The sequence below is a fragment of the Vigna radiata genome, unplaced genomic scaffold (assembly GCF_000741045.1).
Source record: "Vigna radiata var. radiata cultivar VC1973A unplaced genomic scaffold, Vradiata_ver6 scaffold_179, whole genome shotgun sequence".
NCBI classification, from domain to species: domain Eukaryota; kingdom Viridiplantae; phylum Streptophyta; class Magnoliopsida; order Fabales; family Fabaceae; genus Vigna; species Vigna radiata.
In genome coordinates, this window is record NW_014542553.1 from 569,801 (window position 1) to 584,134 (window position 14,334).

Consider the following 14,334-nt stretch of genomic DNA (forward strand, 5'->3'; position numbering starts at 1 on the left):
TCATTTCAAACGTTTGATTTGATTCTTCAAAGTTTTCAAGTTCAACCGCTATCTTCACTAAAGAATGGTTTTTTTTTTTTTTAATAAAATATATTGAAATGATATTTGTTTTTCCTTTTTATTAATCTAGTGCATTAGAAGAAAAATATTTCCTTTAAGATTCATTAAGTAGTTGTTTTATTTTATTGATAATCTCTCTTATCATCAATTCAAATTAAAAAAAATGTATTATACAATCAGTACTTCACTTTCAAAGCGTTCATAAATATTATATATAAAATTATTACAATCAAATAATAATACAAAACATTATATTAATTAATTAATATATTACAAATTAGATTTTTTTTTATATAGTTAGGTTTTAACTTTGAAATAGCTTTTAAGAAATAAAAAAGTTCACATAAAACACAATGAAATAATATTTATTTATTGAATTAAAGGGGATTCAGTTGGATATTAAATGGTGTGTCTTTCAGGGTGGATATGGAAAAACATGTTTCATTAAAACTTGGGAAGATATTTAGGGACATTCAAGGTCAACAACTTACATTATTTTGTCTCTAAAATTGGAAACATATAGAGGACTCAAGTTATATTATTTTATTTTTCAATCAAATAATTTACTTTCTAACATTGTATTTTTATTGAAAATATATTATAATTCACTTAAAAGTTCATAATTTATCTTATATCTTTTAATTTTGATATTATAATTTTAATTGATTGTAAAACTAATTATTTTTTACTGTATATAAATCGAGATTTTAGGAGGTTGAAAGAAAATAATAAAATATGTTTCATATGTTTAAGAATTAATAATTATAATATTTTTAAATTGTATGTGATATTGAAAAATAATTACTATCTTTTTTTACACAATTTTAAACTAATAAAAATTTACAGTGACTAAAGTAAGACAAGATGATATGTACATAGTGTTAAACCGTATTTAAATTAATTATTTTATTTTATTAAGGATAACAAAATAAGAAAAGTGATGATTTATGTTATATCAGAATTTTAGTAGGTTAGAACTGTTAATTATAAACAAAATGAAAGATGTAATATCAATTATAATTCAGAAATTACACATAAGAAATATATATAGTTATTTCGTGTAAATAATTATATTAATATTAAGAATTCAGAATATTACATACGTTATAAAAATAAAATATCTACAAATAAAACATTTAACTAAAAGTTCTAAAAGATCACTCCACGACATCTTTGGCGTTTACCAAAAACATGTTATATTGTAAAAAAGAAAAAACACAAATAAAGATAAAGAAAAAGATACGGTAAGTTAGTATTCAAAAGAAATTTCATAAAATAATTTAACACATTATATATTATTTCAACATTATAGCGTTTTATAAATCATATAACAGTAAGATTTAATTATTCAATCTTTTATTATAGAGTTTGATTATAGATGTGGATCAGTACTAGTATTTATACTCTGTAAAGTTATAAGCATAGTTTTTATCATCTTTCCATTTACGAAATTAATCTTTCGCACCAAAGACTACAAGTCCACGGTAAAGATCTCCTACCATTTTCTCCACCACCTCATTCATCTCTATATGAGTTAAATGGTTGATAGTATGTTAGGATATCTACTTTTCGAACTCTATTATGACAAAGCACACATTAACCATTCACCAAGTCATAGAAGTTCTTTTATAAATTCTTCTCACATCACATAACATTTATAATCACAGCCATGTTTACAATTCATGAAGCATCAACAATTCCAAACAATCGTGCAACTAAATTCATATAAATCACTTCAAAATAGCAAGAATCAGAAAATCACAAAAACATGCATTAGCTTCACAACAAGGAACGCTCAACTCCAGGTCTGGAACTCAACAAAGCTCTCGCATTTTCTCTCACTTAGCAGAAGAAATCTCTCGCTCAATGAATTTATTATGAATTAAGTTTATGACCTACAAAGGTAATTGACGCTCAACGATACCCTATTACCGCTCAATGTTAGACCATTCACAAAATGGTCGCTCAACGTCATACCAACATCACTCAACATTGCATCTAAAACTAATACACTTCATTCTATGATTTTGGAGAAACAAGGACATGTCTAGATGACCAAATTGGTATTTTTGACTTAAGGTTTTGTTCAAAAACAGATTTCAAATGTTATATTTGCATACCAATTTACTCAAATGGCCAAATTCTCATTTCTTCAATTCAACATCAATTCAAGTAGTTACAATTCAAATACAACCTATTAAATCAACAACAATTCAACAAGTTTAACTACCAATATCATAATTTCAACCAATCTCAGAAAATTAAATATGTAGTTCAAACTTTCAAAAACATCAAAACTTAAAACTAGATAACTAGCTTTCGTTACTTGGTAATTGCCCTAAAACAGTCCAAGAACCTCCAAGCATCTTTAGATGCACAGATTACTAAGTTGTCATTGTGAACAAAGCAAACATGATCAGGACATAACACTAAGATCATTAATCAATAAGGATTCATAGATCAAACACTAATTCATCATATGCAAGCTAATAAAGAGCTACATGTAGGAGAAAGAATAAGTGACCAAGAAAGAGACAAAAAATCAACTTATTCTATTGGAGAAATAATCAAATAATCTTGTAAAGTTCACTGTTAAAAGAAATCATATGATCTCTGACCTTCAAAAGAATAAACAGTTGGTGAGATATTTTAGAAAAAAAAATTCAAGAAAAAATGTTTTAAAAAGAAAACATATTTTACAATATTGAAACTTGTTTATGAAATTTCTATTTCTATTTTATATTTTTAATATTAAAATAACTAAGTATCATTATTTTAAGGGTTAAATATGTTTTTAGTCCCTATACTTTGAGGCGATTTTGGTTTTAGTCCATTTTCAAACTATGGTAAAATTTAGTCCTTCAACTTTAGAAAACTTTGGTTTTAGTCCTTTTTACCAAATTTTTTTAACTTTATTTGTTGTTCCAAGCACGTTTCTCAGTTAACATTGAACCAAAAATGTGTCAAACAGTGTAAACAATCCAAATGCTATAATGAAACGTGTTTGAAACAACAAATAAAATTAAAAAAATTTGGTAAAAAGGACTAAAACCAGAATTTTCTAAAGTTGAAGGACTAAATTGTACCATAGTTTAAAAATGGACTAAAACCAAAATCGCCTCAAAGTATAGGGACTAAAAACATATTTAACCCTTATTTTAATCACATTATCAATTTTAAAAATATGAAATTTTTAAAACAATTATTTATAATACGATAAACAATTATTTTCTAATGATTCGATATTATGATTAAAAATAACATAAGTATGATATACTTATTATAAATAAAAATAAATTTTAAAATAAATTTTTAATAAAAAATAAAGATAATATATAAAATTTATTATTTATAAAGAATAATAAATATATTATTAATTAGTTAACTTATATGATTAAAATATATTACAACTTTGACATATATTTATTAATTTAATTATACTCATTAATATTTTTTATTTTAGTATTAAACCAATTATAAACTAACAGATAAACACTGAATAAGCAGAGTGAGGAAATATCAAGGGTTTAAAACTGGGACCAAGTGCACACATAATTACATTTACAAGGATCAGAAATCTATTTAAATATAAATTAACATATGAAAAATGAAAGTTAATTAAAATTTGGGTTAGGGTTTTTACTTTGAGTGAGGGTAAAGTTGGGATTTTTGAATTTAAGGGAAGCAGGAAGAAAAACTGGGGTGCAGGAAGAAATCTCTCGCCACTGAGAGTGACCCATTATATTTTCCACAAAAAGGGAATTGCCCATTACAAAACAAGTTTATATAGGCTATGTTCTTTCATTTATTATGGACCTATATTTAACTTTCGAAATTTTTTTGTTGGAAGAAAATTAGACTCCATAAATAACAAAAACCTCTCATTATGTCCTAAAATTGGAGCTGTCAAAATAGGAACTCAGCTCAACCCGGCCCGGCCCATCACGGGTTGGTTATTTAGTAAGTCAACTCAATCCGGCTTATTTATTAGTGAGCCAGAAAAATCTGAACCCGGTTCGATCCACCACGGGTTCGTGGGTAAACGGATTGACTCACTAACCCATTTAATTAGAGTTTTTTTAAATAAAAGAAAAATTCAAACTTTTTATATTCAAATTTAAACAAATTTCACTTCCAATGATGTTAAACTGAGGACAATTCAAAATAATAATAAAAAGTACAATATAATCCAAATGTCATCCAAAACACAAACACAAAAAACATACAAAATCCAAAACACAAACACAAAAAACATACAAAAATTGTGCTTCTTGAAGAATTTCAGTGAAGAAGTGAGAGTGACAGCACTGTACATGAGAACAAGTTCCGTGAGAGTGATTTGTGAGAGCAGAGGTTACTTTTTTGTTATACATAATGAGTGAAGAGAGTATTTTATTTTTTAGGGTTTCATAAATAAAATAATAAATTAAAAAAATAAAATTAGGTAGGTGGATTGACGGACCAACTCGGCCCACCACAGGTTCAACCCGCATGAGCCGGGTTGAAATCTGACCCACATAAAAAAATTCAATTTTTTCAAATCCAACCCGACCCAAAAGCCGAATTAACTCGCGAGTTGTGATCCATTTTGACGGCTCTGCCTAGAACTATCAAAAGTGCATTATATTAGTATTTTGTGAGGTACTGACATGACTGGTTTTATATATTTTAAACTTTTAGTAGTACATAAAAGGACTAATCTGAAGTTAATGGGAAGAATTAAAAGATTAAAATCACTAATTACCATAAAAAGAAAATAAGTGGCTGAGCTATAGAACATAATTTTACATTAAATTTTATGTAATCGTTAAGCAAAATCGCTAAGTTAGTGAACATTTTTTTCATAGGGAAGAACATAAAACAAATTTCCATTACAGAAGTTACATCTTAGGTGAATGTTCCAAATAAATACCATATATCTGTTTATATTTGAGACAACATTCCAAATGTCTATCAGTACATTTTTTTAGTAAATGTTCCATAACTGTAATGATTCATAATCTTGATCCAGCTGAACAACTATTACTCTTCAACAATTACCATGGAAAGCAATAGCTACTGAATCTATTTATCCTTCATCACTCACCACCACTAAGCATATATATATATATATATATGACTGTGTTCTTTTTTCCAAACTTAAAATCAAATACACTGTCTAAAATCTCAGTAGCAATATTAACAAGAGCAAGAAGACAATTTCTTGATCTCACTGATTTCCAATTCAGGAACTGAGAGTATATCAACCTTAGTTCCTTTGAATGAGGCAAAATTGCTGTCACCATTGACCTTTCCACAACCACATTCCAATGCCTTTTTAGACACTACACTGTTGATCTCCTCTAGCAGCTTGAGGAATGCACTCTCCACATTGTCACCACTGAGAGCTGAAGTCTCAGAGAAGAAGAGACCCTGGTCCTCAGCAAACTCCACTGCATCTTCAGTTGCCACCATTCTCTGCTCCACAAGGTCAGCTTTGTTACCAACCAACATGATCACAATGGAGCTATCTGCGTGTGCACGCAGCTCCTCCAGCCACCTCGCAACATGGTCAAATGATGTCCTCTTTGTCATGTCGTACACCAGCATTGCCCCTAATGCACCTCTGTAGTAGGCACTTGTTACAGCCCTGTACCTATATCACCATCAAATTTTACAACCACATTGTATGTTAAATAGGAAACAATTTATCTGCAACAGAATGATCATATCTTATATTATAGGTATATTCTACTGATATGCTGTTGAGTATCATAAAAGAGAATCATCATCCATGAGTCTAGTTTATTTTTGTGTTTTGCTCCTGATCTATTAAACAACAGCTTCAAGATGTTTTCCTTCCTCATTTACCTCATTCCATAACATTTTCCTTTATCATTAGTTCACACAGTTTTCAATTTTTAATTCATAGGATTCTACATTTTACCAAAACCGTTAGCTGTCTATTTAGGACCCCTTATGTTGAACCTTAATGTGACTTTTGGAACCCAATTTAGGAAAATGAAATACTTATAAAACAAAAGTCAAGAACATGTGCTTTTGGCCATGTGTGTTTTCTAAGTCAAATTGGTATCACGTTGAATAATCCATAGTATAATAACATTTGAATCAGTACAGTATCATCATTGAAACTCAATGTTGTCCAGCCATTAGTTCAAAGCAAAATGAGCATAAAAGTGGAGAAAGAATGAAACACAAACATGAATGAGCTATATAGATAGAGGTATATAGTGAGAGAGAATGTGATGAACCTTTCTTGGCCAGCAGTATCCCAGATCTGAGCTTTGATGAGTTTGGCATTAATAGTGACAGTCTTGGTCTGGAATTCAACACCAATGGTGGACTTTGAGTCAAGGCAAAACTCATTCTTTGCAAACCTTGACAGTATTTGAGTCTTGCCAACTGCTGAATCCCCTATCACCACCACCTTAAACACATAGTCTATTTTCTCCAGCACATCATAACCCATTTTCCCATTTCCATTCTCTTGCTGCTTCTCAGCCTCAACCCCATTCATTTCTTGGTTCATTTTCTCTCAATAGAAGGAAGACCCTGAGAAAAAGAAAGGTCAATGTGATCCTGTTTCTTCCTTGCCAAAAATCTTAGCTTTATGCTTCCCCAGCAAAACGAATCAACCCAGTATAAACTATTGGTCTATGGGGTGAGTTGAAGCAAGAAAAAGAACAGGAAACCAATGTAGAATCAGCAGTGGCAGGAAAGTATAGGCAAGAAAATGGGGTCCAGTTCTGTCTCACTTTTTAATATTATGTGGCACTATTATTGAACTTTATTGTCCTAATGCCTTATGCTGATGATACATTATGAGATGCTACTTAGCATATGGTTTTGCTCCAAAAGGGAAACATAAATATAAATTAATCAAACATTAACTAAAAAGCTATGGTGGTCTGCCTCAGGTTAAGGAAACCTGGAATCATGAATTTTTTGAATGCTTGCAGTGTCTACTGTTTCAGATTACTTTGATCTTAATTCAAGGCGCAATCCAAGGATTGGTGAATCCTCTTTCCACGATTTCTTTTTCCCTTTTCAATTTTCTCTTTTTCTAATATATATATATGATTGATTGATTTTGTTCTTGCAAATGGCCCTACCAGATTTTGATGATTTGGTTTCTTAATATAACATGTTTGTTTTTCTGTTTAAAAGATGTTCTATCAGAAGCAAGAATCTGTTTGGCCGCTCAAAAATGTGTTTTGAAACGTTTGTCCATGAATTTAAAATAATTTTTGATTAATTATAAAATAACACGTAAATAATATTAAAATATTATAAAAAATATGATAAATATCTTATCTTAAAGTGAAACGTAAAAACCGACACTATACTGCTTTGGCTTATGCATAATTTTTCTCACCGACAGTTTATATAACAGTATCCCTAATTAGACATTTTAAGAGTGGTTTTGGTTGTGGAGGGTTTCAAACACTTTTTTATTCAATAAATTTTAAGAAATAAATCTTTGATTATGTTTATTAAAGAAAATATAAGATTAAGAAATAATTAAGCATAATTCAAAACCTAATTCTTGGCAATATCTGTTATATTTAAACCAATTTATTCTTTATTAGAAACTAATTACATGGAAAATTTAAACGGAACTATTAACTATAGACCCGAAAATTGAAGACTCATTGAATTTATGTACGGCATGTACCATTTTGTTGGGAGTGGTAGGTATGGTTTGAGAGAATACGAAGCATGTGTGTATTTAATTTTGGTGTGTCCATATTTTATATTTTAATCTCTAATCTACAAATTTTACGTTTATTTTTAAATGAGTAATTTCTTTGTATATTTTAGTATTTTTCTTTTATTAGTTTTAGATCCTTTAACATTGTTAAGACTACGTCACGGTTGAATGTGTTTATTTTTTACTAATAAAAAATAATTAGATTTAAACTTTTTTTGTGCTTAAGTTAAGTTTTGATGTTCAGTTTAGTCTCCGCTTTTAAAAATGTCAATTTTAGTCCCTATGATATCAAATCAGTCCTCATGATAGCACTTAATGAACAATAAATCACAAGTTTTCATACATAGGTATCCAATATATTTTGTGATTTGTTAACGGAAGGTGTTATGAACAACAAATCACTTAATGAAAAACTTGTGATTTGTTAACGAATAGCACTGATTTGATAAATTTTAAAGTTGACATTTTTAAAAGCGAGAACTAAACTGAACATCAGAACTTAACTTAGGGACTAAAAAAAGGTTTAAACCAAATAATTAATCCTTATGTATCGAATAATTTACTGTAAATATTAATTATTTATAGTAAATTTTATACGTAAATATCCACCATATTTATTTATTATTGTCACAAAGTGTATATAAAACTGAAAGAAAAAAGAAAAACGTGATGAAATTTTATTGCTTTTTCTTAATGTATTAATACATTTTTCCCTTTTGTTAATCATGGAAGACGCATCATTTAAGTAGATTACAACAATCATTTTAAAGACGTGGCCAAGTATCCTAACTAACTTATTTACACCATCTTTCTAACATATAGTTAAAAATTGGCTAATTAATGTACATTGACCAAATGACATTAAATATAAATAATGTTATTGTTTTCTTTTCATTTATGAGACTTGAATTTGATATTTCTTTAAAGAAATTGACTCCTCTTTCACTGGAATCCATGATATTTTAGAAATTAACAACAATATAACTTACATATATTATTATATCATTCATAATTTTTTATTAAAATTTCATCTTAAAATCAATAGTTAGAAAGTTTAAATTTCTTTCATAATTTTAACATACAATTAACGTAATATATAGTGACTACTTTAGTCCTATATATACTTAAAATTATATAAACTGAGAGTAAACGGGTAAATGTACTATTCAAATAATTTATATTCCAATAAATCAATTAAATTATATTGTTTTTAACTTTTCCTGTTTCTCATATATTATAATGTACCATATAATTCAGTATTATTTCTTACCTCAATCTATTCCTTCTTTGTTTTCTTTCTCTCAATGCTTTTTCATTAAAAAATAAATAAATATAAATCTTATACAAGATTGGCCCACAAAGACGAGTTTAAAAGGAGGACTTCTACAATTAAAAACAAAAGAAAAATGATATTTTGACTTTCATAAATCTTTTATATTTATTTTATTCATTTTTTAAAAAAATACAAAATTTATTTATTTATAATTATTTTATTCTTATATTACATATCAAATGAACATAAATACGTATCATTACTCTAAACAAGGAAGTCCTACTAAGGTTCTGTTCTCTGCCTATTTGTGTTGGATGTTATGATAATTAATGTTGCTATAGTTGCATGCATCCTATTATAAATGGAACTATTGGAACTGTTGTTTGTGGGAAGGAGTAAGCATATATATATATATATATATATATATATATATATATATATATATATATATATATATCTACACGATCATGTTATCTTAATTTAACCTACTTCTGTGTATTATATTATTATATTAGCTTTATGTGTGTTTTATTTTTATGTTTTTGTTGAAGGAGTAACAGAATATACTATCTTGAGATTTTTAGAAAATTAATTTTGGTTAATGAAAGTTAATTGTTTGAAGAAAGATGAAAAAGAGTGGGGTAGTCTCATTGAATCATATAGCTGTGGTTGCACTGTCGACAAAGATAGTGACGCCAGATACGTTTCTTCCTCCACCAACTATTTTTAAGTCTTCCTTTTTCTTTTCATTTTTGGGCTTCTATACTTGCTTTTTAGCAACACAAATTCTTGGACCATATTCAACACATGATCAATACCTATATAATATAAAAGTTCATTAAAAATATTTTTAATAGAAGTGAAGATGTCAAGAATGTATTATTTATTACATATATATATTATTTCACATGCATATCTCAACTTACTAAGTATTAAGATATTTTTGCATACCCTTGATTGATGTTCAAAGTTGATGGAATTTTACTAATGGAAACAAATCATTTAGTAAAACCAAATATATTACAAATTTTTTTAAGCAGATTTCAAAATATTAATTATCAATAAAATTCTTTGAAGATATCGAATATGTTGGTAAAAATTGTCACTAAATTACAATTTTTATTATTGACAAAGTTTTTTCTTTTTTTTGAAATTTGATCATTTCGTGGTTAAATATGTAGATAACTAAATATTTTTAAACACTCATTGGTAATTTAGTTTTTGAAAATTTGTTGATAAAATATAAGTCAAATTTGAGAAAATATGTTTATAAATTAATGAGAGACGAGTAAGAAGAAAAAAAAAGGGGGGGAAGAAAGAGGAGGATGAGAAGACGACAAAGGTAGTAGTAACAAGAGACTAATAGTTCAGTGATAGAGAAGTGATGTTGACAATGGAAGCCATGGTGATAACGGTAGTGGGAGAAAAATGAGGAAGAAGAGAAGGAGGAGAAGAAAGATGCAATACCTATAACAACAAAGCCAAAGGAGAGGAGTATAGGAGAAAATAAAAGAAAAAGACAAAGGAAATGAGAAGGAGGAAAACGAACAAAATTATGACTTTTGTTGATAAATTTTATCAATGAACAAAATACGTCACTAATTACTAATAGATTTATGTCACCGATAGAATTTTTTATCGACCAATAAAATTTATCGACGAATATTCTACTGATATTTTTTTATCGTCGATAGGTCATTAGTAATTTTGATTTATCAATAGACTTTTGTGATAGTTGACAGATTTTTCCTGTTAATAATTTCATTTTTTTTCTTTTAGTTGAAGAAAAGAGAAATCTCAATCAAGTACCAAAAAGGATTTTAAACTCTAGAAAAATATTTGTTTAGTATAGTTATTTTGACCCTTGTATGAATATTTGGTTCCCACCGTGGATCAAGTTGAACTTTTCCAAATTGCATGATAACTAACACCAACAATCATTCAAAGTGTAAGAGAATCATATACAAAAGGGTTGTCGAACTCAAAAAGGAATTAAGCAAACTCAAGAAATGGGGTACAAACACAATATTTGCATTAAGAAAAGATGTCAAGAATGACCAAGAGTCTTAGTCTATGTCTAGAAACAATCTTCTTGGTTGTTCTATCCTATTCTAGGTTCCAAAACACTTTCCAATGATTAGACACCAACAAGAGAGCATATATATTTCATAATGCAAGTAAAAGCAAGGGATATAACACATTGTGTTGCAATAAATAAAAGTCATGTCATGGATATGAAGCTTGATAGTGATTTGCTTAACAAAATTATATTAGACAATATATACAAAGAGTTATTAATTTGTAAGTTCTTTATTGTTGTGAAATTATTATTTGGCGGCATACCTCCTAGTCATGGTCCAAGAACATTCAAGAATAACTAGAGTCATCTATGCAAGGTGAAGCAAAAATCTTTCTCTTAGGCCATCATGGAGCACCTCTAGTATATTAGGTGTATTTTGACCTTGTATTAAGGGTCAAGTAGTGTAGGATTTCTTGTTAGGCCTTCTATTAAGGACCAAGTAGTATAGGATTTTTTAACAATCTTGTTTAAGTTGTAGGGCAATATTTGTGTCTAACTTAAGCTAATCTTGGGTGATTAGTTTTGCAACCCTACCTTGGTGAAGGGTGTCCAACATGAGACATGGTGGCCACATGGTAAGCTCTTAGAGAAGAGTTTTCTTACAAAGGTAGTGGTTATGTATCATTTACTGAATGGGAAACTTTTGCTAAAGTGGTTTTCACATAGAAAACTTAATGGAGAGTTTTCTTACAAAGGTAGTGGGCATGTGTCATTTTTCTAGTAGGAAACTTTTGCTAAAGTGGCTTTCTACATGGAAAGCTCTTAGCAGAGAATTTTTTTACAAAGGTAGTGGGCATATGTCATTTTCATAGTAGGAAACTTTTGCTAAAGTGACTTTCTACATGGCAAGCTCTTAGCAGAGAATTTTCTTACAAAGGTAGTGGTCATGTGTCATTTTCCTAGTAGGAAACTTTTACTAGAGTGACTTTCCACATGGAACTCTAGGAATGGAGAGCTTTTCTAAAAGTTAGAGTGCCACATGATAAGCAAGATAGGATTTTTAGGATTTGGTGCAAGATATAATTTTAGGGTTTTGGTTCTACTTTGGAGACACCATCTATATTGTAAACCTAATTTAGGAATTATAATGTTATATTGCCAAAATATTTGTGCAACCATATCTTGTCTCAAGTTAAGATTAGAATAGACGACATAGGATGCTTTAGCCTTGACTTAATAAGTATCTTGGATGTATAGGGGACTTGGATAGTTGCACGTCATTGCAAGATATTATTTTGTTAAAAAAAAATGTCTAAAAGAGTTTGTAATTTTGTACATAAAAAGTTGTACAATAAGAATTTCCAATTTTGTCTACGAAAAAGCGTACGATAAGGGTTTGCAAGTTTGCAGATTTTCTTAGAGAACTTGTATGAAGGAAATAAGTTGTCACCATATTTTCCAGTGCAAAGTCTTTCCAAATATCAATGTGGTTGTAACTTATCAATCATATTTTTATCTTTCTATATGAACTTCGATGCTTTAAGTAGTTTTGTGTTCCTTAAGTCCCCGTCTCCTCCAAATTCATAATTGATAATGAACCATGAAGCTTTGGAAAGTTATCCAACTCACCAATATTACAACCACTATTTGTGCTTACAAAAAAGTTTTCAAAACTGAGAGGGTGCATATTAGACAAATAAGGTGACATCATGTATAATTAAGTTTGATAGAGGTTTATATGTTCCAGATTAACATGTTTGCACACATCATTCGATAAATGCTTAAGATTTTGGCAACCATTCAATAAAGATTCTCTAAGTTTTACATATAATCAATTGAATTTGGAATCTCATCAATTCAAGTTGTTTAGTGACCATAAGAACTTGAAATATTTATTTAATAAAAGAGAGTTATGTGTGAGACAAAAGAAGTGGATGAAGCCCTTAAAGATTTTACATCGAATTGTTATACCCCATGACAAGGTAAGTGTGGAAGAAAATGCTTTGAATACGAAGAGAGTTCAAATTGTTGTTTTGATAATCAAGGAGTTAGAGTTAGTGAAGAAGCTCAAAGATATGAAATTGGCGGCAAAACTATGGGAAGATCACTATAAATAATGGATTAAGGAAAAATAATCAAATAATCCTAGTTAGGATGTGCCATAGAGCTTTTAGGTAGACCTCAAGCTAATTATGTTAGTTAGGTGAAATGAACTTCTTTATAAAACCATTATTCGACCACTTATTATCGTTTAATAAACATATTAGCAAAAAGACTTTCAAACACAAATTTACGCAAATTTACGCTCTATTCAAACTCCTTCTAAGCAAACATTAATTTGAAACAACCTTACCACTAGAAAATTTACAATATTAACCAATCTAATGATATTATCGATCTATATAAACACATAGATGTGTACATCACCAAGTCAGTCTTTACACACCAAAGGTAATGTAATTTTCCAATTAAGTATTCGCACGTCCTCAAAGAATTAACATTGGATTAATTCACATAACTATCTACATATTTCATTGATTGTTTCATTAAAGTAGTAACCAAGCTAAACACACTAATTGAGACTATAGTTGATCTCACCATTTACCTCATTGAACTAGTGAATATTTAACAAAAGGAGATAAAAATCCTTAAAAGTATACATATAATAATTCAACAAGGTGACTTTGGATATACAACATTAATATAAGGTTTAAACCTCTTTTTGGTCCCTAAGTTATGAGTGGATGTTCAGTTTAGTCCATGCTTTTAAAAATGTAAACCTTTGATTCCTAAGTTATAAAAAGTGTATCAAATGAGTCCTTTTTTGATGTTAATGGTCAAAATACAAAAAGCAATCTAAATTACTCTTATTATTAAGAAACAAATCAGAGCAATCTAAAGATGTAGCAGTTGTTAAGAAACAACTAAAAACAGTATTTCAAGTTAAAAAATGACTCATTTGATACATTTTTTTATAACTTAGGGACCAAAGATTTACATTTTTGGGACAAAAAGAGGTTTAAACCTTAATATAATATTATCATTGCATCACATTATCAGGATACATTTAGATAAGTATATAAAACTGACAATTTTTTTTAAAAAGTTAAGTTTTATGGATGTTGAATTCATGTTGTTGTCTCAAACTTTCACAGCAAGCAACTTGATTTTACAATACAATTTTTTTTAGAAAAAGAAAAAAGCTGATCAAAACATTTTTTATTTCAATTTTATTATATAACTAAATTAAATTCATATATCGATTATCAA

The 14,334-nt window shown here is 28.6% G+C and overlaps 1 protein-coding gene across 1 annotated transcript; it reads right to left on the reverse strand.

The window, feature by feature from the left end:
* Positions 1-4,910: 4,910 nt before the first annotated feature.
* Positions 4,911-6,783, reverse strand: LOC106780327 (ras-related protein RABA3). The gene is made up of 2 exons (XM_014668602.2): positions 6,312-6,783; positions 4,911-5,695 (listed from the first exon to the last, which is right to left on the reverse strand). The coding sequence occupies exons 1-2, from the start codon at positions 6,587-6,589 to the stop codon at positions 5,239-5,241; spliced, it is 735 nt and encodes a 244-aa protein (XP_014524088.1). The 5' UTR covers positions 6,590-6,783; the 3' UTR covers positions 4,911-5,238.
* Positions 6,784-14,334: the final 7,551 nt, after the last annotated feature.

Coding starts and splice junctions, on each gene's coding strand:
- LOC106780327 (XM_014668602.2), bottom strand. CDS start 6,589: ATGAACCAAGAAATGAATGGGGTTGAGGCTGAGAAGCAGCAAGAGAAT. Junction 5,696..6,311: donor GATACTGCTGGCCAAGAAAG/GTTCATCACATT, acceptor ATGGTGATATAG/GTACAGGGCTGTAACAAGTG.